Below are 25,166 nucleotides of genomic sequence, written 5' to 3' on the forward strand. Positions count from 1 at the left end.
TCTGATGACGTCACTTCAGCAACTCAACTATCGACGAGTTCGGAGATTAAGCTTACATTCCGTTGGTCTAAGTTCTAATCCTTTTATGTCATGCGTACGGTGCTCTAGTAGTACAGGGCGGTCAGACGTGCGCGTGCAGCTTGGGATAATAGACACGACATCTTGCAAGAGCATTAAAACCTTTTTTACAACGAACAACTAGTAGTATTGATAGTTGACTAGAAAATTCCTAGACATACCAAATTCATATACTAGGTCAGTATGCAAATAAATAGATAGAAAGATGGTGGGCATACCGACAGACATGGATAGATAGATAGATTAGATAATATAGATAGATTAGATAATATAGATATATTAGATAAGATAGATTAGATAAGATAGATTAGATAAGATAGATAGATTAGATAAGATAAGATAGATAGATTAGATAAGATAGATAGATTAGATAAGATAGATTAGATAAGATAGATAGATTAGATAGCATAGATAGATTAGATAAGATAGATAGATTAGATAAGATAAGATAAGATAGATTAGATAACATAGATTAGATAAGATAGATAGATTAGATAACATAGATAGATTAGATAACATAGATAGATTAAATAATATAGATAGATTAGATAAGATAGATAGATTAGATAAGATAGATACATATAGATTAGATACGATAGATAGATTAGATAAGATATATAGATTAGATAAGATAGATTAGATAAGATAGATAGATTAGATAAGATAGATTAGATAAGATAGATAGATTAGATAAGATAGATAGATTAGATAAGATAGATAGATTAGATAAGATAGATTAGATAAGATAGATAGATTAGATAAGATAGATTAGATAAGATAGATGGCATATACAGTTTTTATATAGGCCTACATCCAGTGTAAAACTACATAAAGACATAGGTCATATACACCCAGTTTAAAATCATCTTAACTTTACATAACCACATAATGAGGACTGGAGCACCTGTTTTAATGTTTTGTATCAAAAGATGTGGCAGACACATCATCACTGAAGATATCAATACGCAAGCAATAACTGTCGCCAAGAGCTATTGGCTAAATGCTGATGCATATCTAGCTGTACAAACAGGGGGAATGGTTGAAATGATCATTGTATTGGGGGGGGGGGGGAGCTTGCCATGAAGCGTCGTTGATTGCCGTAGAAAAAAAAAGTGAATAACTTTAGTCCGTCAGGGCAGCGGTCCCAAGGTTTTGCAGACATCTTTACTTGATGTTTGATGTGTGCCTGCAGCGTATATTGGCGCACATTATTGTGGAGAAAGTATAAGGTAGGGTCACTGATTCTAGTACTTTGTTTTTCTTGTAGTTAAGGGAGGGGGGATGGCAAGGTTCGAACTCGGGACATACAGCTGTCCAGATCTAGGTGCCTTTGCAAGCACAGCAGATAGATTTTGACCCAATATTTTGTTTCTTTAAGTCTGGTTATTTTTCAGATCTAGAGAACTATGGGGGCATTTGAAGTGAAACTGATCCATTTCTGTGGAGTGGTTAATGGAAATTTTAAGTGATCAGCCCAACGCCGTGTCTTCTTAAACTTCCTATCAATCCGTAACTTACGCGCCACGGGTCATTACGATCAGCCTAAACTTTTGTTTACGAAATGAGAATGACCAGCATTTCATAACTATCAGTCTCTTTAAAAGTGACACATCTGCCAACTATGTCAGCGCTGAATTGTTGAACAGGAGGGGGTTTTGGGGTGGTGAGAATGTTATGTTTTGAGGCTTTTTTTTTCTTTAAGTCTATCCAACTTTTAATCTTTTCTGTGTTTTATAAAGATTAAAAAGAACTCTGCTAAAGCACTATATTATATTTGATGCCCGAAAACTGTGAATAGGCCTTGTTTTTAATGATTTAACTGTTGTGATGTTGCTTGTTCAGGCTCTCTTGAGGTCAACTATGGATGACTGTTGAATTTCAACCAATTACTCTGCAAGCGTTTGGGTGTAATTGTTCGGGTGTATTCCGTGTAGTTGATCAACAATCCAGACAAAAACAAACACATCGGTTTTAACTAGTGAAGAGATGTAGTCAACGCTGATGAACAACTTCACATATATTTATTCTAATAAAAGGCCACAGTAGAAGTCTCTGTCACTAAACACGTCGTTACCCTCAAGGATTCTATCGTTAACTGATTTTCCGGTCTCTGGTAACCCAACATATCCCAAACGTCGCTAGTCCCGTTCAATATGCGTCTTCTATGGTGCGTCGCTAAATAACTAAACTATAAATAAGGTGTCTAACACTGTATAACATTTAGCCCTTGTTATATAAAGGGAGAGTGATCCTTAAAGGATTACGGGCACGACATGTCCTAAATTGTGCCGATGTGCCTAAACGCAAAACCCAAACTCAAAACCCACGTCGTATTGGTCTCCACTGCCCACAGGTTTAGACGTCACTTGTCAGTGTCTAGGCCTTCTATGACGAATGGACTCGAGCGAAGCCCACCGTTTGAAGCATCGCAGTGCCGGATTTTCTTCTAGGCACCACAAGCAATAGCTTAGGGCCCCTAAAAAGGACCAAGATGCCTGTGTGTAGTCGCTGAATGAACTCTGTATGTTGTGTCTGTTCTATTTATGTGTATGTTTCTGTTGTGTTGTTTTTATATGAGAAAAGAGTCCTGTTAATCACAACAAATTTCCATAAGGATCAATAAAGCAGTCATAGTCTTAAGAGATATTTATGGCTAACATATAATATCTACGCTTTTAAAGGGCCCCGTACCTCAAATAGCTTAGGGCCATTTCATGTTTAAATCCGGCACTGTGGACACTAATGAAAACTTTGTTATGACGTCGTCCTAAAGTCCCCGGGAGTTTCTATTAGCTCAAACTCAAAGCCCCGTGGGCATTAAGTGCCAGTTTTGCTTTACAAACACAGCAGTCAGCGCTCATTTCTGTTTGTGCTCTTACACACTTGTAAAAACAGAGACACGCCCAAAGAGTGTCAGACAACTCCGGGGGGGCGAGTCAATACTGCAGTGGAACACACTCTGTGTCACAGTGCACTGATCTATATCTATACATTTACTATGCAAATATTCTTCTTCCTAACAACCGTATACCTTTGTTCACCTAAATGTATACATGCGGAAAATTACAAAGGATAATATTATAGTTTAACGAGTGCACCTTGACAGGCAAACTTGAAAGTACTTCTCCCATTGGCTCAGCTACAAAAAGAGTTTCTTTTTACTGTGCGATCAATAGTTTCGTTATGTTGTGGGTATGTACCCTTTTAGAATTGATCTCCATATAATTATCTCTCTCTATATATATACTTATGAAGTATTTGTTCCTTTAACTTATTGTTATTGCAAACAAACAAAAAAGTTTCATTTTTTTAATGCTTCTTAACTGTGTGAAGGTAATAATGGATTTGAATTTATCAAAATGTTTTTGTAGGCTTATTTGAGGGTTGTTGCTTTTTATGCTACAAAATGATGACATTTCCAGATGTCATCATATATCAGTTAAACTTATTTATACAGATTACATTTATGTCAAACATATGGCCTCCTGGACTTGTGGTATGTGCTCAGACTGTCGTTTTGATGGTCCCAGGTTTGAACCCTCACCAGCCGTCTTGTGTGGGTGGCTTGGGCTAGGATGTGTGAATTCGTTTATATGTTGTATAAGGTCTTAGGACATATCTTGATTTAGTTCAGTAAAATAACCGAAGACTACAGAGCTGATATAGAACTGGCACATTTAAATCTCTAGTAGAAGGAAACAGGATGCCCAGCAGGACTAATCAACCAAAAGTTATTTATTGAACAGATTGATACTACGAAATATATAAAGTATTTTACAAACACCTAAATTTATCTTTTTTTATGGCCAATGGTTAATAAGAGTGTCATGTAGCCATCCCAACAGCAAACCACTTTTGTGTCCCAAAGTATGTAAAGTTCTGATTGGGGTTGTGTGTTAACCTATATATATATATATATATATATATATATATATATATATATATATATAGAATTGACATATTTCAGAACTAGTGTATTGTACAACACATTTTCTACTTCTGAATTCTGTCTAACATTTATTTTCATGGTGTTAGAAAGTGAGTGTGTATTGACTGATGTTGTGTGCTGGTATAATTTTCAATGTGCATTACTTGTAGTCCATTGGAAGCTTAAAGGACCACAACCGTGTGAAAATCTCTTCTAGCCAGTGGCGTAGCTAATTTGGAGGGGAGGGGGGGGAAGAATTTGAAAATCCACCCTGGCCCCAACTTGAGGGTGGGGGGGGGTCCAAATTAATGTTTTTTACATTAAAATTTAAATATTACGCAAAATGCAGGGGGCCCCCAAAGAGTTAAAGTCCCCCGGGCCCCCAAACGATGGAAAATTCATAGCTACACACCTACTTCTAGCCTTTAGTTCTGAACACAGGTGTTTCTAAATGACATTGAGATTCACATATTCACCCAAATTTCCTAATAAGTCTTGCTATGGAGTTTCCTATAATATGCATATTTGGTTGTGTTTTTATGCATACTTTCAGAAAACCATAGGGTCAGTAGGATGGCTGCCTGGAAGTGCAGTTTGCGCGCTGGACTGTGGTTCAGATTTATTGATGGTCTCTGGTTCAAACCCTGCCCGTTCCCATCCCCCGTTGTTTGGACTAGGAAGTAAAATATCTTCAACTCTGAAGGAACATCTGAAACATGTAAAACTTTTTACAAAGTAGAAGAAGCTTATGCCTCAACAAACAAATATGTAACAGTTTTATACAAATTGTATTTTACAAACACCTAAATATATATGTTTTTATGGCCAATGGTTAATAAGAGTGTCATGTAGCCATCCCAACAGCAAATCACTTTTGCGTCCCAAACTATGTAAAGTTCTGATTGGGGCTGTGTGGCAACCTAATAATCCTTAATTTCAAAATGCCAGTCTTCACAAGAGATTCGAACTCAATACCCCTTATTTCAGAAGCGTAGCACTTGATCCCTTTGCCACAATGTCATCACTATATTGGAAATTTAAAAACAAAAAAAAAGAGGTGTATTGATATTGTGATGTTGCTAGTTCAGGCTGTCTTGAAGTCAACCAATTACTCTGCAATCGTTTGGGTGTAATTGTTCGGGTGTATTACGTGTAGTTGACCAACAACACAAACAAGAACTGGCACATCGATTGTAACAGGTGAAGAGATGTAGTCAACGATGACGAACAAGTTAATATATATTTATTATGATAAAAGGCCACAGTAGAAGTCTCTGTCACTAAACACGTCGTTACCCTGGAATGTTCTAACGCTAACTGATTTTCCGGTCTCTAACCCAACATATCCCAAACGTCACTAGTCCCGTTCAATATGCGTCTACTATGGTGCGTCGCTAAATAACTAAAATAACTAACCTATATAAATAAGGTGTCTAACAGATTCCTCCCCCCCTTGAAAAAAAATATGTCAATATTTTTCCACTACTGTCAAGTCTTACAAGGGCATTTTCAATCTAAGGGGAAGACCACAAACATAAAATCTTGACATCTTCATCTTGACATCTTCATCTTGACAGTTCCTCATATTCATGTCAATGTTCATAACAGTTCATAACATTCCAAAATCATCCTCCTTAGTACACAGTTCATCATAGAGGAAAATGTGGCATCTTATGGGCATGTCCTACACATCTCAAATGTTCTTCACTGGCAGTAATCTGATAAAATACAATATTTCAAAAAACAATTATAAACTTTATTTACACATTCAATACATTTTTTCTTACCACCCTTTTATACGCTTTTGTCCATTTTTCTTTTATACTCACCCTTTTCCATAGAACTAACTTTCGTCAATGATATATGAAATGATTCACACAAAAAAAAATATCCATACTTACTTTTAAATGCTTAACATCAACTTTACTTATCTCCCTTTTCATAACATATAAATGGTGTCAATATATTAATATATATTACATAATCAATATAATCATAGTTTATTTACAAACTTATTTCATTTCAATGTCATTCTAGACAATAGATCAGCTACAATATTCATAGATCCACTAATAGCTTTCACTTCAAATTTATATTCCTGTAGTGCTAAGAACCATCTATAAACACGACTGTTTTTCATGCTCTTTTGCTGTATATACTGAATAGGTTTATGATCAGTTAATAAAATGAATTTCCTTCCTATTAAATAGCTCTCTAGCTTAGTAATTACCCATATTACAGCTAAGGCTTCTCTTTCAATGACACTATATTTTTTTTCTGCCTCTGACAATTTTCTACTTACATATAATATAGGATGTAAGTTATCATAGTTCTGCATTAAACAACCACCAATAGCATTACCAGATGCATCAGTTGTGACATAAAATATTTTGTCTTTATCAGGTAGTCTTAATATTAGTTCATGACTAAAAACATCTTTAATTCTGTCAATAGCTTTCACACATTCCTCATTACAAACTACTTTTTGAGGTTTTCCTTTTTTAAGTAAGTCATTTAGTGGATTCACTATTTCTGCTAAGTTCTTTATAAACTTTCTGTAATAATTTACTATTCCCAATATGCTTTTAATTTGTCTTTTTGTTGTATGTATTTCAATATTAAGTACTTTCTTTATGTTATCTTCAATAGGGCTAATCATGTTGTTATTTATTTTATGTCCTAAGAAAATTATTTCCTCCAATCCTATTTCTACTTTTTCTGCTTGAATTGTAAGTCCACTTTCTTTTATTATTTTGAATACTTCTTTTACATCTACCAAATGTTCCTCCCAACTATTATTAAAAATACATATGTCATCCAAATAGCAAATAACATTTTCTTTGTTTCCAATTATCATGTTCATCATTCTATTAAATGTGGCAGGTGCATTTACTAATCCAAAACTCATATAATTCCATTGAAAAATACCATATGGTGTTACAAATGCTGTGTAAGGTTTTGCATTTTCTGTTAAAGGTATTTGCCAATAACCTTTAGTTAAATCTAATTTAGTAAAAAATTTTGCTCCATTTAATTTATGTAAAATATCCTCTATATTTGGCATTGGATATGGGTCAAATTCTGTGATGTTGTTAAGTTTCCTATAATCAATACATAACCTTATATCTCCATTCTTCTTTTTGGCTATCACAATTGGTGAAGCATAAGGAGATGTTGATGGCTCAATTATACCTGATTCTAGTAAATTGTCTATTTCTTTCTTTACTTTGTCTTGTAAATGTAGCGGTATTCTATATGGCTTAAGTTTGATAGGTTTTGGGTCTGTTACTTTAATGTCATGTTTAATAATATTAGTTTTTCCTGGTATGCTGGAAAAAATTTCTTTGTATTCCTGTATTATTTTAGTTATATCTTTTGACTTTTCCTTAGTTAGATTATTAAGATTAATCTTTTGCCAAGTTTGATTCTCTTTTGTTTCTATTACAGGTATTTCCTTAATATCATTTTCATTATGATTTTCATTTGTTATTATCATCAAGCATTCTTCTCTTTCTGAAAATTTATTTTCTATTTCCTCCTGAATGTTTTGTATTAACTCATCTTCTCTATCATGATACAGTTTCAAATTATTTATGTGATATGTTTTAATTTTCCCATTTATTTCAATTTGATAATTCACATCATTAATTTGTTTTATCACTTTAAATGGACCTTTCCATTGTTTACCAATTTTATTTTTCAGGTCATTTATCAATATTAATACATTGTTTCCTACTTCTAGTGTTTTCAATTGTCTTTTCTTATTTAGATTCTCATGAGCACTTTGTTTGTACTTCTTATTGTTATTATATGCTTGAGTCCATATTTCTTTCAATTCTGTTGTGATTGTTGTTTCACTGTCATTATTTAATTTATTCTCATTATCTATTAGATTTTCTTTAAAAACATCTAATTCATCTCTGGGTTTTCTTCCATGTATTATTTCATATGGTGAAAATTGTGTTGCTTCATGGATGTTGTTTCTATGAGCAAATAGTACATAGTTAATGTAATGATCCCACTTATTCTGATTATTCTGAATTATCTTTGTTAGTGATCTTTTTAATGATCCACCATATCGTTCACATAAACCGTTACTGTCTGAAGAGTATATGTGTTGTATATTGTATTGTTTAGTCCATTTCTTAAATTGTTCTGACTTAAACTGAGATCCCTGATCACTCAATATAATTTTAGGTATACCATGTCTTGTAATTACTTTTTGAGTTATGGCATTAATGATATTCTCTGCACTTGTATTTGATAATGGGATTGCCTCTGGGTATCTACTAAACATGTCTATTACTGTTAGAATGTATTTGTTATTATTTTCAGTTTGAATTAAAGGACCTATTAAATCAATAGATACTTTCTGAAATGGTGCTGTAGGTTCATCCATTTTTTGAATAGGTGCTTTATTCACTAAGCTTTTGTTAGATCTCTTTTGACATATGTCACATGAGTTTATGTATTTGTTGATTGTTGCTTTCATTTTGGGCCAAAATACTTGTTTTGACAAATTCCTATAACATTTCTTTACTCCCCTATGTGCTGCTAAATTATTATCATGTGTCATGATTAAAACATCTTTCCAATATTTCTGTGGTAAGACAAGTTGTTTTATTTTCTTGTTATCATTACTTGTTTGTCTAAATAATATTTTATTCTCTATACAAAATTTCTCCATTGGATTATTATTGTTTTTATCTGATATTCTTGAATAAATTTTCCCAATAATATTGTCATTCATTTGTTCTAATGCAAATGTGGGTGTTGTTTCTTTTTCACTTTGTGATATTTGTGTTTCAAGACTATTTTGTGTTTCATTTTCTATCTCTCTTTCCTTAACATCTGTATTTTCTATTTGTATTACATTAGTGGTTTCTTTTTCTTTATCATTACTTATTACATTTATTGTATTTTCCTGTTTCTCATCTTTTTTATCCATTGATCTTGTTATTATCATACTTGTTATATTTTGTGTTTCTATGTTTTCATGATTTTGTCTTATGTTTTTGTATTTGTTTTGCCAGTCTTCTAATTCTTTTCTTGAACATTCTTTAACTCCTTTTATGTTTCCTACTAACATATCATATCTCATTTCTGGTATTGCAATGCCATCACAATAACCAGTGAAAAATGGGGTTTCAATGTATACCCTTATAGCTTTAAATTCCCTTACAGTGCCATCTGCTAATTCTACTTTCCTAGTAAACCCTTTATACCAATGAGGTTTGACAAATTTAGTTTTTACTGCCAAGGTGTTACAACCTGAATCCCTGATTAATTCCACCGGAATTCTATCTACAAACCCTGGGTACACTGCAAAATTGTTCCTATTTCCTTCCATGAAATATATCCTATCTGTACCTTTATTTTTGTATTCCCTACTGTAACTCCTATTTCTATAATTTCCCCTGTCATTCCTATCTCTACTCCTATATCTACTGTTATTTTGTTCATTGTATCTATTTCTACTTCCAGACCTACTATTCCCTCTTCTACAGTTAGCTGCTATATGACCTTTTCCTTGACATTTAAAACAGGTTATTTCACTATATTTTCTATTTCCACTATTTGATCTGTTTCTATTTCTACTTCTATCAACATTTTCTTTGGTGTATCCTATTAAATCTACTTTGCTCTTATCCCTATCAGAAAATGGTTTATTTGGATAGGCATTTTTGTATACTCTCATTATCTCTGTTATTTCATCTATAGTTTTGGGGTTTCTTTCTCTAATAAAAGATTGTAATTGAGGATCACATTTATTTACAAAGTTGTCCACTAGAATAAAATTTTTTAATCCTTCATAAGAGTTATTCACTTTTTCTAATTTTACCCACTTATTGAAAAAATCCTTTTCCATATTAATGGTAGTTTGGGGTTCTATTCCTAATGATGGTATATTGTCAAAGTATTTCTTTCTAAAAGTTGTAGCATTATGACCATAGGCATTTAATAATTCTCTTTTTAAAACCTGATAGCTATCATCAATATGATGGTCATGATTTTGGCATATTGTTAGAGCTTGACCATGAACAAAGTCTATCAGTATTTCAGACCACTCTTCTTCAGGCATATTAAATGTAGACATTTTTGCCTCATATCTTTTCAGGAAATCACCAATGTCATCCTTCTGTTCATCAAAACTTTGTATTTTCCTCTTTAGCCATGTCTGCGAATTAGGGTTGTCTCTTTGAGTGGTATAATTATTTGAGTTATTTGTGTTATTTCCTTGTTCAGCTTGAGTTCTGGCTTGTGCTGCATCCAGTCTCATCTTCTCCATTTTAGCTTCATGTTCTCTAATTTTTTCTCTTTCTTTGTCTTGCCTTTCTTGGTCCTCTTTTTGCTTCTCATATTCTTCCTTTCTGATCCTTTCTTGTCTATCTACTTCTTCCCTCACCACCTGCTGTACATAAGCTGCTAAGTCCTTTCCTTTTAACTCCATGGCCTTTCCATCCTGCATAGCTGTTTCCTTAACCTCCTTAAGGTCCACATATGATGATGTAGCCATTGTATTTTATATTTTATATATATTTTTACTTAGCCTATATTGGTTATGGCTATACTTTAAACTTATTTTATATTTTTACACACTTTTATACAAGTTTTAAGTGTTATGTCTCTATCTATAGATTTAGTAAATGTGTAAATCTAGTCTGAGTTATTATGGTTATATTCAAATCTGTATATTAGGTCCAGTATTACACACAAATTTAAATCTAGTATATTATAGTATGTATAATAATACTATTTAGATCTATAGTTATCAAGAGCACTATGACTTTTAGATCTAGTATGAATAACTATGATCAATTTTAAAACCTGGTATGACTGAAGTCACAGTGAAGTGTTTAGAGTAAATTCAAAGACTGTCTAGAGTCTAGATCTAGAGTAGATTATGGTTCTATTTAACCGTATAAAACAAATATGTTTATACAATGTCAAATATATCTTCAACAAGATATATATATCTAGAATGTACTACCTTCATTCATCTTCAACTTAATAATATTTCAAATTAGAGTCTAGATAATTAAATTGTACCAAAGAGATGTACAACAATTTGCAGATCTAAATTTAGCCAGACGATAGTGTTTGACTACATAGCCAGTTTCGGCATTATTCTCATGGCAAAATCATATTTGATTTTAACCGCTCAAACTAAAATTATTTTAGTCTGATTCACAGTAAAAGAATCCTACCCGCACTTTCTATCATTAAGTGAAAAAAAAATACAGATCTAATTAAATTAATAAAAATAAATAATTTAAAATAATATAAACAAATGAAATAATTAAAATGAGACTATCGCTATGGGTTGGGATATGACAATATGGCACACAATGATAACGTCACGAAGTAACCAGGCAACAACGGATATGACGTTTACACAAACAAAACAAATTACAATCCTAAACGTATAATATAGCTTTTCATCTAAATTACGTCTTCTACCCCGACGGGTTTTAAGGCGCACCACCTGATTTTACTCAGGCTAACGTACCAAATTTAGACAAAATCTATTTCTAAGGGCAATCTAAACATATACTAATAAGAAAAATGGCACTTAGCTTTTGATAAGAAAGATCCCTTTGTTCGGACTCCCGAATATGCTAGATCACAACAAATTCCACTGCCTCTCTTCCAGTTCTGACTCTGTTCTCCGGTGCTACCAGTATCCCACGTAATGCCACAGATGTCCTGATATGCCACAGCAAAATGTTCCAGTTTCTTTGACGACTGTTGATGACCGTATGTGTAGTTCCGACGACTTTGTATACACAGTTACTGACGAATAGGTTAACGGTTCTTCTAGCGATGACTTGACTTGTGTAGATGATTACTGACAAATAACAGTCTCTTGACGACAACTTGATCTGGACGACTGACGAATAACGAATTTCTTGACGATGACTTGATCTGGGCTGACGAATAACGACTTTCTTGACGATGACTTGATCTGGGCTGACGAATAACGGTTCTCTAAAATAGTTCACTGCTTCTGCTGCTATTCCGGTAGTACGACGAAGTTTGCTGTTGTACTCTGCTTCAATAGACCAAACTGTCCAATGTAGACTAGGTGAAACCAAGGTCACCTCCGACGACGTTCCGTTAGACGATTAACGGTTTTCAACGAAATTAAGTGGATGTAGCTGTTTCCACAACTTCACTGCTAACAAGTCTAGGTATGGTCTAGACCGACGAATACTAGATATATCAATGTTCAGTACTGATAAAGATTACTTCACTAACCTTCCAAAGGTTAAACACAGTGACCGTTATAAACGTGGCAAGCAACCGGTTCAATGAGCAAACTGCTCCACAAGAATCTCTCCAAGGGTAAGACGACAGAGCGATTTCGATTTAGTTAGCTACCAAACTTGTAGTACTCACAATACTTCTGACAGCGGGCAAACTGTCCTTCTCGAAACTGACGAGGTAAAACTTGATACTCAATGTGGCTCCTATGACGAAGAAAAAATATGTCCAACAGGTTCACTAACGATCTCTCACCCGTTATGAACGAACGGTTTCTCTGGTTGTAGGTCGATTCAGCATATGAAGATCAGGCTTTGATAATATACTGGTTAAGCAGACCAGACGTTGCGATGATTACTGTCCTGACGAAGGTCACCCTGAGTTAACGGCTCGTCGAACGTGCGATCAAACAGGCGATGACTGTATGTAGATCTAGAACAAAGTCACTCTGTGATGCTGCTGTGTTCAGCCGTACTCCGATGAAATCTTATATCTTCGAGTGCACGACCCTCACCTGAGTAAACGTTCTGCTTCGAGGTCCGGTACGATGTTCGGACTTCGGGCGTCGGGGGTCGCCACTGTGATGTTGCTAGTTCAGGCTGTCTTGAAGTCAACCAATTACTCTGCAATCGTTTGGGTGTAATTGTTCGGGTGTATTACGTGTAGTTGACCAACAACACAAACAAGAACTGGCACATCGATTGTAACAGGTGAAGAGATGTAGTCAACGATGACGAACAAGTTAATATATATTTATTATGATAAAAGGCCACAGTAGAAGTCTCTGTCACTAAACACGTCGTTACCCTGGAATGTTCTAACGCTAACTGATTTTCCGGTCTCTAACCCAACATATCCCAAACGTCACTAGTCCCGTTCAATATGCGTCTACTATGGTGCGTCGCTAAATAACTAAAATAACTAACCTATATAAATAAGGTGTCTAACAATATGAAATAAATCCATAAATTTATTTTTAAAAACAATTTGCTTTCAGGTTACCAAAAGTAGTGGTTGGATCTTTTTTTGAAGACGATACAGTTAATTTATTTAATTGAATTTTTAATCTCTGTGTCAAATTATTTTTATTAAATAAACAAAAATAACTCAAATAGTTGTGGACATTATAAAGTTAATTCTTGAAATGCATAAACTTTGAATTTTTTTCTTTTTTATTTTTTCAGTTATGCAATTGAAATGGAGTCTGAAATCACATGAATAATGTAAGTTTTTAATAAACATTTTTGTTTGTCAGCCCAAATGATTTCTTAATATCTGTATGTTTACATTGTCAGTCTTTAAACTTAAAAATGTTAGAAACAACATGAGTTTCCTGTTATTTACATGCTGGTCCATATTTTAATATTAAAATCTTTTTTTTTTCACTTAAATAAAAGTTTTTTATATGAGAATCAATCTTTCTTCAATCTTAAATCAATTTCTCGTCATTCCTTTAACCACCTACTCATTAATTATGGAGCAATATTTAAATCTCTTCCATTTAGCACCATCTCATTCTCTTCCATTTAGCACCATCTAATTCTCTTCCATTTAGCACCATCTCATTCTCTTCCATTTAGCACCATCTCATTCTCTTCCATTTAGCACCATCTCATACTCTTCCATTTAGCACCATCTCATTCTCTTATCTTTCTCTTTGTCATTGGTACTAATATTTCCTGGCTAAAATTGATAACCTGTTTCTCAAATCTGTCCAGTCATCAACATGTCACAATGACCTTTTCACTCCAAACTGGATGTCATAATATATACAAACATGTGATAGTCATATATCAGAACATGCCAGCTTGTGTTAAATATAAAAAATAAAAATGTAACCAAAATTACATTTCTTCTAAGTTTGATATTGTTTAATGTCAGTGTCACATAATGTAGGTGTCAAGGTATGAAGAAATGTAAAGAAGATGTTTACTTTCACACGGGTTTTGAAGAAAAATTGTGAATTTCTGTTAGTGATAAAAACCACCAGAAATAGTTTAAAAGTTCTTACTCCTTTTTATGTTAGAGAAGCTAATTTTAGAGACCGAAGATTAACGAGGAGTGCAGTATTTCATGTCTGCTCTTTCACAGTTAATGTAATGTGTAGTAATATCAGCACACCCCCCCCCTCTTTCCCCTGGGGCTGTGTGTTAATAGTGTATTTTCAATCTATTCATGACTAGTAAAACTTGCCCTTGTGGAGCATCACGAGAGCATGCTTACCATATCCTTCAATGCTGCATACTTATATCACGTGACCAAACAAGACTCTGGCCCCAAAACCCTCCTATAGAAGAAAAACTATCCGGAGAACTGCCTGATCTGGAAACCACTGTGCGGTTCATCTCACATATAGGAAACTCTGACATGAAAAAAAAGAGAACGAAGAAGAAGAAGAAGAAATCTATTCATGACTTCTACTTAAGGAATTAAAGAGTTTTATTTCGTAAAGAGGATTTCCGTTATTTATTCAGATAAACAAGTTTATCTGGCATTTGGAATTAGGTTCATCAGACAGAAGGTTTTCTGAAAATAACATAAGACAAGGTTTTCTGAAAATAACATTAGACAGAAGGTTTTCTGAAAATAACATTAGACAGAAGGTTTTCTGAAAATAACATTAGACAGAAGGTTTTCTGAAAATAACATTAGACAGAAGATTTTCTGAAAATAACATGAGACAGAAGATTTTCTGAAAATAACATTAGACAGAAGATTTTCTGAAAATAACATGAGACAGAAGATTTTCTGAAAATAACATTAGACAGAAGGTTTTCTGAAATAACATAAGACAGAGGTTTTCTGAAAATAACATGAGACAGAAGGTTTTCTGAAAATAACATGAGACAGAAGGTTTTCTGAAAATAACATCAGACAGAAGGTTTTCTGAAAATAACATGAGACAGATGGGTTTCTGAAAATAACATGAGACAGAAGGTTTTCTGAAAATAACATGAGACAGAAGGTTTTCTGAAAATAACATCAGACAGAAGGTTTTCTGAAAATAACATCAGACAGAAGGTTTTCTGAAAATAACATAAGACAAGGTTTTCTGAAAATAACATAAGACAAGGTTTTCTGAAAATAACATCAGACAGAAGGTTTTCTGAAAATAACATAAGACAAGGTTTTCTGAAAATAACATAAGACAAGGTTTTCTGAAAATAACATAAGAAAAGGTTTTCTGAAATAACATAAGACAGAGGTGTTCTGAAAATAACATTAGACAGAAGGTTTTCTGAAAATAACATCAGACAGAAGGTTTTCTGAAAATAACATCAGACAGAAGGTTTTCTGAAAATAACATAAGACAAGGTTTTCTGAAAATAACATAAGACAAGGTTTTCTGAAAATAACATAAGACAGAGGTTTTCTGAAAATAACATTAGACAGAAGGTTTTCTGAAAATAACATTAGACAGAAGGTTTTCTGAAAATAACATAAGACAAGGTTTTCTGAAAATAACATTAGACAGAAGGTTTTCTGAAAATACCAAGACATATTAACCACCCAGTTTCATTGTGACAGTTACAGATACTCATTTATTGTAACAAAGCCTTAGTTCTACAGGTCTAACTATGAATGTCAATATTGTAAAATTATCTGGTCAATACTGTAGCTTGCGTGTAGGCATATATTTAGTTTTCTCTGTTTGATAACAAATAGTTCAAAAATGTATCATGTCTTACGAACCAGTCTTGTGTTACGATTTGTCTTCTCGTCACATTTGTTTCATCATTATTTATGAAGCTTATAAGTGAGTTTAATCTTATCTTCTTTTTTTTGTTTTGTTTTAAAGGAGAAGGAACTACTACTTCCAAGATTAGAGAGAACCTCTGGGGCGAGCTTGTGACATAAACATCGCTATGGGGGTGTTACAGTGTGTGACTAGGAAGCGCCCACTTGGCAAGTCTGTCCCTTCAGCCCAAAATGACGCTGGAAAGGGGGTTGAGATGGAAAAATGTCTGACCACACTGGACCTTGTATCTCTAGGGGTGGGGAGTTGCTGTGGTGCAGGCATGTATCTGACTGCAGGGATCATTGCTGCCCAGAAGGCAGGGCCAGGTGGAATTTTATCCATAGTTTTGGCAGGTCTTGGATCAGTGTTGACAGGTAAAAATAATAATTTTTTTTATCAACTTTCAATGTTTCTTATCTTGGATGATAAAATTTTTTAAAAAGTTGCTTCATTTCTTATTTTTAACTTGGCTTAATTTATAGTCTTTTTAAAAGAGAAAAAATTTAAATAAAATGAGTGGACATTTTTTTTTTCAATTTTTTTATTTATTTTAACTGTTATTGAAGAAGGTTTAAACAACTTAAGATGTGACATTCTTTTTTGTCATAAGTACTGTATTTAATGAAATAAGTTTCAACTTAAAAAAATAATTAAAAGTAAAAAGAAAAGTTGTCATTTCATTTCTCAGTCCATGAAACATGTCAACTTATGAACAGGCTGGCTAAAATAAAAGAAGACACTAGGGACTAAATGGATTTTAATTATTCTACACATTAATTTCATTCATTTTTTTAGTTTGAAAGTTTTGTCTTGTAGTGCTTGCACTACTTATCAGTCTATATTTATTTTTATTGCTAATAGCTGTCAGCGCTCTAAAATATGTGTCCAGTGGTGCTACAGCCCATGGTGGGCTCTTGTCTGCTTCTACACATCTTTCCACTCAGATCTCTCTTGAGCCTTTTGTCTTCATGCCCGAACCCCAAGCTGTTGTAGATCTGCCTCCACATCATCGATCCATCGCAATCATGGCCTACCTTTGGGTTGCCTGACTTTGGGTTGCCCTGACTTTGGGTTGCCTGCCTTTGGGTTGCCCTGACTTTGGGTTGCCTGACTTTGGGTTGCCTGCCTTTGGGTGGCCTGACTTTGGGTTGCCTGCCTTTGGGTTGTCTGACTTTGGGTTGCCTGCCTTTTGTTATTTTCTTTTTGCAGGATACATGTTTCTCTCTTCAGTTCTCTGACATTCTTTCAAGGTGACCTGCCCAATGTAGTCTGTTCTTTTTTTTAATTTCTGTCACTATCGGTGGGTCTTCATACAATTGATATAACTCCTAGTTAGTGCGTGTCCTCCACCCAGTTTCATCTTGTGTAGCACCATAGATCTTGAATAAGGTTGTCTTGACTAAGATGTTTAATTTCTTCTCTTTGTCACTTTTGAAACTTGAAATGTATCTTTCTTGTTTGGTTGTCACTTTTAAGCTCTTGTTTTATCATCTCTTGGTTTGGTACCTATATCTCTGAACTCTTTATAGTTGGCTTACATTATCTTCAGTTTGACTGAAAGTTGATGGCTGTCTCATCTTTCCCATCTTTTATACTTTTCTTAATTGATATAAAAGTATGAAATATGGCTTGCGAATTGCTAAAGAGCCATTAACCAAAAAGAAACAAAGCCCAATAGTAAAGTTTATATTCTTATCTTATCTTATAAATTATAGATGTTGCTTCAAAACAGCGGACAGTAACATCATATGCATACCCCTGTGTCAATCTAGTCATGCATGATAATCAGAGACTTAAAATCTGTCAAATTGTTTTTCCTGGCTGATTCAGGCAACCCATTCCATGCTCTAATAACACAAGGGAAGAAGAAGCACTTATACAACTTTCTCCTAGTATGTGGAAAAAAGAAATCTGAATTTTATCTTTGAGTCTTTCTGGGTATTTAATTGGGCTATGTTTTTGAAGTAGAAACTAATACACAGAAACTAAACAGACTTTCACTTTCTACTAGCAGGCAGTTTTGAGAAAAGTTTAAATGTTTGCAAATTTGAATGTAGCAAATGTTCAGTTTAGTCTCAGCTGCTCAGTTCATTGATTGACTACAGAGAGTTTTGTATGTCCTGTGCCAGGTGTCCACTATGCTGAGCTTGCTGGCATCTGCCCGCACACATCTGGTTCTGCTTACATGTACACCTACGTTACAGTGGGAGAGCTATCTGCCTTTGTGATAGGCTGGGGATTGATAGGTACGTCATCGCAGTTTATCGCAGTCTCTTCAAAAATAATCTCTGAGTTTAGATAGCAACCCTAAAACCAAAGATAACATTTTTTGTTTTGTTTTCTTTAATAGCAATAAAAAAAATGAATTAGATTTTGTGTATTACATCATCTATAAAAAAGAATGTAATAATTTTATTACATTAAGAACATTAAGACCTACCTTTTTAAAATTTGTTTAGATTAGTTTGTCATTTTAGCTCTCGTGTTTATGTTTGTAATGCTATCACAGCGCCTTGAGCCTACTTTTCGTTTGTTAACAGCACTTTATAAATAAAATTATTATTATGGTTGTTATATATTAAATCAGTGTTTCTCAAACTTTTATTAGTGGTGTCCCCTAAACCAAAAAGATCTTGTTCATGCCCCCCCCCCCTCTTTTTTTTGTCAGCTAGGGTCTGCAGCGGGAGCTGTTAAACTCCACCAGCCAGGGTGTGGGATGGTATGCTAGTGCCAAGTGTTTTTCTGAATTATGAATTTCAGAAAACCTTCTCCTGACACTATTGCTCCCCACATTTTGAGAATGGCTAACCTTTTATCAAGTTCCTTATTTCTAGTTGTACCCTCAAGTTCTAACAAACAGTTTTTTACTGCTGTTTTGATTTAGATTTTAAACCTGTCAGCAAGAAGATATGTATTTTCCACTGATGGGTGGTTGACTGCCATAAACCCCTTGGCTACGTATCAAGCATGCTAGAGTTCAAATCTTTACTCCAGTAGAGTTTGATGAACTCATTAAGGGAGCGTAGAAATTTTCTCCCAGATACACCCTCCCATTACATGTCCACTGAAGACTGAGCATGCTACATTATGAAAAACAGGCTAGATAAAATAAAATATAAAAATGATATTTAAAAATAGAATAATATATTAAAACTAACAATGGCCTAAATTGTGCCGATATGCCTAAAATCAAAATCAATTATTAAAACTAACAAATTTGGTTTAAATAGATTAGGTATCAAGATTTGACTAGGGCATGATCTGTCTTATCTTGAAAGTTAGATCATCAAAGTGTTGGTACTTACATTATGTTACTGTTCCTGGTTTTATATGTTATGTCTCAGCCTCACCATTGATTAGCATGCATATCATATGTAATGTCTTGAAACCCTTATCATGAGTCTTTTCTAGCTCAAAAAAAAAATGCCTAAAAACCAAAAGCTTGTTACTTACTTACAATGCTTTGTTTGTTAATGTCATGTTTGACTAAACCAACTTTTAATTGAATGTTTCATGTCTATATATTTACTGTACATCAGTGGAATATGTCATTGGCACAGCTGCAGCTTCAGTTGCATTGAGTGAGACTTTTCACTCCATCACAGAGCATACAATCTCCAACTTCATTCATACGTGTACAAGCGCTGTTGGTAAGTCGAACTCTGTGTGCTTATCTTGAGACATTAGACTCCCTATAATGTTTGTCTAGTCAGAGCAGGGACTTGATACATTAGACTCCCTGTAATGTTTGTCTGGTCTGAGCAGGGACTTGATACATTAGACTCCCTATAATGTTTGTCTGGTCTGAGCAGGGACTTGATACATTAGACTCCCTGTAATGTTTGTCTGGTCTGAGCAGGGACTTGATACATTAGACTCCCTGTAATGTTTGTCTAGTCTGAGCAGGGACTTCATGAGTTTAACTGTCAAGTTTAAGAGCATTTTTGAGCAAGAAAAAAATTTACTGCAATTTATATTTTGTTACCATTGTAATTATTTTTCTTGAGTCTTGTTTTGCTACCAACATTATCTACTTTTCAAAACCCATGAAATTGTTAAAGCTTGTTTGATTTGTCAAGATTATGTTTTCAATAATAAAATGTCAGAGTTTGTTTTTAAAAATAAACTCCAGTGGAGTCTGCTAAATTTTAAGTGCCAGGGAGGGTAGCATAACTTTGAACTAAAAAAGTTTAAATGAAGAGGAACTTTGACTTATGTCACTTCAAATGATCAGTATTCCACTGTTTATTGTAATAGAACAATTGTCTTTAACAGACCAAATTCTGTTCGAAAAGCTGCACAGTGACAATGGAGTTTGTTTTCGCAAATTCAATCACACACAATTCCTTCTGCTGAGGAATCCTCATTATGAGGGTATATAAACAAAATATTTTATAAAAAAATAACTTGACATTGACAAGTTGAGAGTGACACAAAAGATTTTGTAATTTGGCATAAGAGATTTTTAAGGTAATATTTTACATTTTTTTGTGTCGTAAGCCAGATCCATGTCAGTTTTAACAAGTGTTTAAGAAGTTATTGGAATCATGTCTGTAGATTGATGTTTGTGTATTGTCATGACAGGTTTACCATCAATTGATGTCTCATGTCTGTAGATTGATGTTTGTGTATCGTCATGACAGGTTTACCATCAATTGATGTCTCATGTCAGTAGATTGATGTTTGTGTATCATCATGACAGGTTTACCATCAATTGATGTCTCATGTCTGTAGATTGATGTCTGTGTATCATCATGACAGGTTTGCCATCAATTGATGTCTCATGTCTGTAGATTGATGTCTGTGTATCATCATGACAGGTTTGCCATCAATTGATGTCTCATGTCTGTAGATTGATGTTTGTGTATTGTCATGACAGGTTTGCCATCAATTGATGTCTCATGTCTGTAGATTGATGTTTGTGTATTGTCATGACAGGTTTACCATCAATTGATGTCTCATGTCTGTAGATTGATGTCTGTGTATCATCATGACAGGTTTGCCATCAATTGATGTCTCATGTCTGTAGATTGATGTCTGTGTATCATCATGACAGGTTTACCATCAATTGATGTCTCATGTCTGTAGATTGATGTTTGTGTATTGTCATGACAGGTTTGCCATCAATTGATGTCTCATGTCTGTAGATTGATGTTTGTGTATTGTCATGACAGGTTTACCATCAATTGATGTCTCATGTCTGTAGATTGATGTTTGTGTATTGTCATGACATGTTTACCATCAATTGATGTCTCATGTCTGTAGATTGATGTTTGTGTGTCGTCATGACAGGTTTACCATCAATTGTTGTCTCATGTCTGTAGATTGATGTTTGTGTGTCGTCGTGACAGGTTTACCATCAATTGTTGTCTCATGTCTGTAGATTGATGTCTGTGTATCATCATGACAGGTTTACCATCAATTGTTGTCTCATGTCTGTAGATTGATGTTTGTGTGTCGTCGTGACAGGTTTACCATCAATTGTTGTCTCATGTCTGTAGATTGATGTTTGTATATCATCATGACAGGTTTACCATCAATTGATGTCTCATGTCTGTAGATTGATGTTTGTGTGTCGTCATGACAGGTTTACCATCAATTGATGTCTCATGTCTGTAGAATGATGTTTGTGTATCGTCATGACATGTTTACCATCAATTGATGTCTCATGTCTGTAGATTGATGTTTGTGTGTCGTCGTGACAGGTTTACCATCAATTGATGTCATTGCTGCCCTTGTTTGCCTCCTACTGATGTGGCTACTGGCCACTGGTGTGAAGATGTCAGCTAGGTTCAACAACATCCTCAACTGTATCAACTTCATCATCTGGGCTATTTTTGTTGGGGCATCATTGTATCTAGGTTCCAGTTCAAACTGGTCGGAGCATGGTGGATTTTTGCCTTTTGGACCCTTAGGAGTAAGTCCATTATCTTGCATCCTGTTGTATGTGTCCTGGTCTACTATTAGTTAGTCCTGTTGTATGTGTCCTGGTCTACCATTAGTTAGTTTTGTTGTATGTGTCCTGGTCTACCATTAGTTAGTCTTGTTGTATGTGTCCTGGTCTACCATTAGTTAGTCTTGTTATATGTGTCCTGGTCTACCATTAGTTAGTCCTGTTGTATGTGTCATGGTCTACCATTAGTTAGTCTTGTTATATGTGTCCTGGTCTACCATTAGTTAGTCCTGTTGTATGTGTCCTGGTCTACCATTAGTTAGTCCTGTTGTATGTGTCCTGGTCTACCATTAGTTAGTCCTGTTATATGTGTCATGGTCTACTATTTTCAAGTCTATTTTCTTAGTAGTTGTGTTTGGTTAAAAAAAGAAGATATGAAACTAGCATTCAGCCAGCACGCATTTACATAAATCATTTTCATAAATAATTAAAGTTGCTTTCTATAAAACCATATATATCTGATTTTATTTTGTTGTCAAGATTTACTTAATAAATGAAAGCAGAAAGAAAAATGAAAAATAGGAATGACATACTGGCTTGTTTTGTTTTACAAATTAAACTTTATGATTGGTTCGGGTAGACAAATATTCTCATAGCTCTATTGTTTTGTTGTGTTACAGGTTCTCTCAGCTATTCCAACAGCCTTCTATGCTTTTATTGGCTTTGATGGTCTATCCACCACTGGAGCTGAGTGCATCAGTCCCATCAAGTCTATTCCAGTGTCCATTGTTCTGTCCATCTTTATCAACATTGTTATTTTCGTAATGGTTGTCATGGGGTTGACTTTCAGTTTGCCTTACAAGTAAGTTATTTTTGTAATGGTTGTCATGGGGTTGACTTTCAGTTTGCCTTACAAGTAAGTTATTTTTGTAATGGTTGTCATGGGGTTGACTTTCAGTTTAATTTTTGGAATGGTTGTCATAATCTTTGTGTTCGAGAGGAGCCCCCACTTTGTGAGTACTGTGACTCTCACTGTGGAACATATCCTCATTGATTGCCCCAGATACCAGGATGTCAGGGAGAAATTTTTTAGAACACACACCTTGAAAACACTATTCGACAATGTCGACCCTGGGAAGGTACTGGGCTTTGTCCGGGAGGTGGGGTTGTCTACGAAGATCTGATTTTTGAACTGTGAACATATAATATTTACATAAGATTTTTACCAAATTATTAAATTTTTACTACCTTTACTATTTTAACTGTGAATAGACCTTGTTTTTAATGATTTAACTGTATAGAAGTTAGCCCTTGTTTATGTAAAGGGAGAGTGATCCTTAAAGGATTATGGGCACGACATGACCTAAATTGTGCAGATGTGCCTAAACTCAAAACTCAAACTCTAGCTCTTTGAAGTGTTCCATTTGTCTTACAAATAAGTTATCATTTATCTTCACATTTTTTCTTTCTAAAATGTGGTGCAGTTTTCCCTGCATACACAAAATTTTAAATAGAGGTAATAATTGTAAGAAGATATAATATTTCCTTTATTTAAAAGATTTTAAGTTGTTCCTTTCCTGTTAAACAAAAACTTTTTTGTTTCACAGTTCACTTCCTGCAGATACAGCCATGCTAGATGTTTTTGCAATCATTGGCTATCCTGTCCTCAAATATTTCATGGCTGTGGGTGCTGTGTCTGGATTATTTGCCGCCACCTTTGGCTCATTGTTTCCTCTGCCGAGAGTCTTGCAGGCCATGGCTCAAGATGGACTCATTTTCAGGTGACCTTTTTTTTTTTAAATCTTAAAAAATTGTTTAGTGAGTTGAATCAAAGTCTTCTTACTATAAGACTAAAAGAAACTATTCTGTTTATAGATATCAACAACCTTTATAGAAATTTATTCTTTAAAAGAAAAATTATCCCTATCAGGCCTTGAATCCATGGGGCAGATGATGTAAAGTTGATATGTTTCTAAGGGTTAATAAGGGTGTCATGTGGCCAGCACAAAGACCAACCGCCTTTACTTTCCCCAACAAATGTCAGGTACCCATTAGAGCTAGGTGGATTCAAGGGAGCCCTAAAAATCCACAAATTAAAAATTCAAGTCTTCATTGGGGCTTTAAAACTGAGACCCCTCAGTTGGAGGCTAAGCTGTTTACCTCTGAGCCACCATGCCCCCATTTTGTTTATTTATAACCTTTTATTTTGCCATTCTTTTTTGCACTAGACTGATCCATAATTTCATAATGCATTCTGAAAAAAAAATCTTTAGTAAAATCTTCTATCATTGTGATTTTTTTCAGATACTTCGCAACAGTTTGCCCCAAACGACACACAGCTCTCCGGGCTACGATTGTATCAGGACTTGTTGCCGCATTTTTGGCAGCATTCATCAATCTGTCCCTTCTCATCGAACTAGTTTTGATTGGCACCTTAGTGGCGTATGTTATTGTAACCTACTCTACCCTCATCGTCCGCTACGTAGATTTACAGACAGGAAGATCTAACCAACAATCCTCTGTCAGTCATCCAATACCTTTAAATTTGTTGAGTGTCCGTGAAGGAGTCAATGGTGTGGGCCTCAAAAGGAAAGCCTCAGACACAAATATTAATAGTTCAGATATGAAAGATTGTGAGAATCACACAAATGTGAGCCGCCAGTCATCTTCCCACTCAGACTCTTGCATTATGGTCTATGAAAACGGAGTTGTCAACTCTGGTTTCCATGACGGTGAAACACATTGCACAAGAAGAGACTCGTCCAGTTCTCTAAGCAAGCGCCATGATGAGACTGGGGACCTGCAGGAGAACACCTATGTTTTTAAAGTCGGTCCAGAGAAAGGCTCTCAGTCGAGCCCCTACAATTCCCCTGTTATCAAACCAACAGCAGTCAAGAAAAAAAAATGTCTTTCAGATCTATGTTGTGTGACTGTCTATCTGGGTCAAAACATGTACATATATTTATTGCTCATGTATATAACTTTGTTCCTTATCTCTGGCACTTTGTCCAACTGCTACAGTCAATTGGAGAAAAGGAACTTGGCTGTGATAATCATTCTTATACTTCTAACAGTTATGTTTACAGTTATGGCTGTTATCTTAATGTTTATACCACAAGTGAAGAGGCAAGTAGTTTTTCACTCTTTAGACCACTGGTTCCCAAACTTTTTAGTCTCGTAGACTCCTTGCCATGTTTTCCAGTTTTCGGTAGACCCCCTGCATTTTTTGTAAGATTCATCAACCTCAAATGTGTTTTTTTCTG

General features: G+C 34.7%; 1 protein-coding gene and 1 long non-coding RNA gene across 4 annotated transcripts in view; one reads left to right on the plus strand and one right to left on the minus strand.

Moving 5' to 3' along the window:
• The window catches only part of LOC106055878 (cationic amino acid transporter 2-like), a 46,507-nt gene that overhangs the window by 11,470 nt on the left and 9,871 nt on the right, over window positions 1-25,166 (plus strand). For all 3 annotated transcript variants that reach the window (XM_056008034.1, XM_056008035.1, XM_056008037.1), the window contains exons 2-9: window positions 13,456-13,494; window positions 16,071-16,384; window positions 18,140-18,256; window positions 19,550-19,660; window positions 21,716-21,927; window positions 22,584-22,765; window positions 23,511-23,684; window positions 24,208-25,029. In XM_056008034.1, the coding sequence (XP_055864009.1) occupies window positions 16,138-16,384; window positions 18,140-18,256; window positions 19,550-19,660; window positions 21,716-21,927; window positions 22,584-22,765; window positions 23,511-23,684; window positions 24,208-25,029 (1,865 nt within the window). In that variant the 5' untranslated portion in view covers window positions 13,456-13,494; window positions 16,071-16,137. The remainder of the gene's footprint in view (window positions 1-13,455; window positions 13,495-16,070; window positions 16,385-18,139; window positions 18,257-19,549; window positions 19,661-21,715; window positions 21,928-22,583; window positions 22,766-23,510; window positions 23,685-24,207; window positions 25,030-25,166) is intronic.
• On the minus strand, window positions 5,233-13,221 carry LOC129922348 (uncharacterized). The gene is made up of 2 exons (XR_008774351.1): window positions 10,998-13,221; window positions 5,233-5,724 (listed from the first exon to the last, which is right to left on the minus strand). It is a non-coding gene; the product is annotated as an uncharacterized LOC129922348 (long non-coding RNA).

Source organism: Biomphalaria glabrata, chromosome 13 (genome assembly GCF_947242115.1).
Source record: "Biomphalaria glabrata chromosome 13, xgBioGlab47.1, whole genome shotgun sequence".
In the NCBI taxonomy this organism is placed as follows: domain Eukaryota; kingdom Metazoa; phylum Mollusca; class Gastropoda; family Planorbidae; genus Biomphalaria; species Biomphalaria glabrata.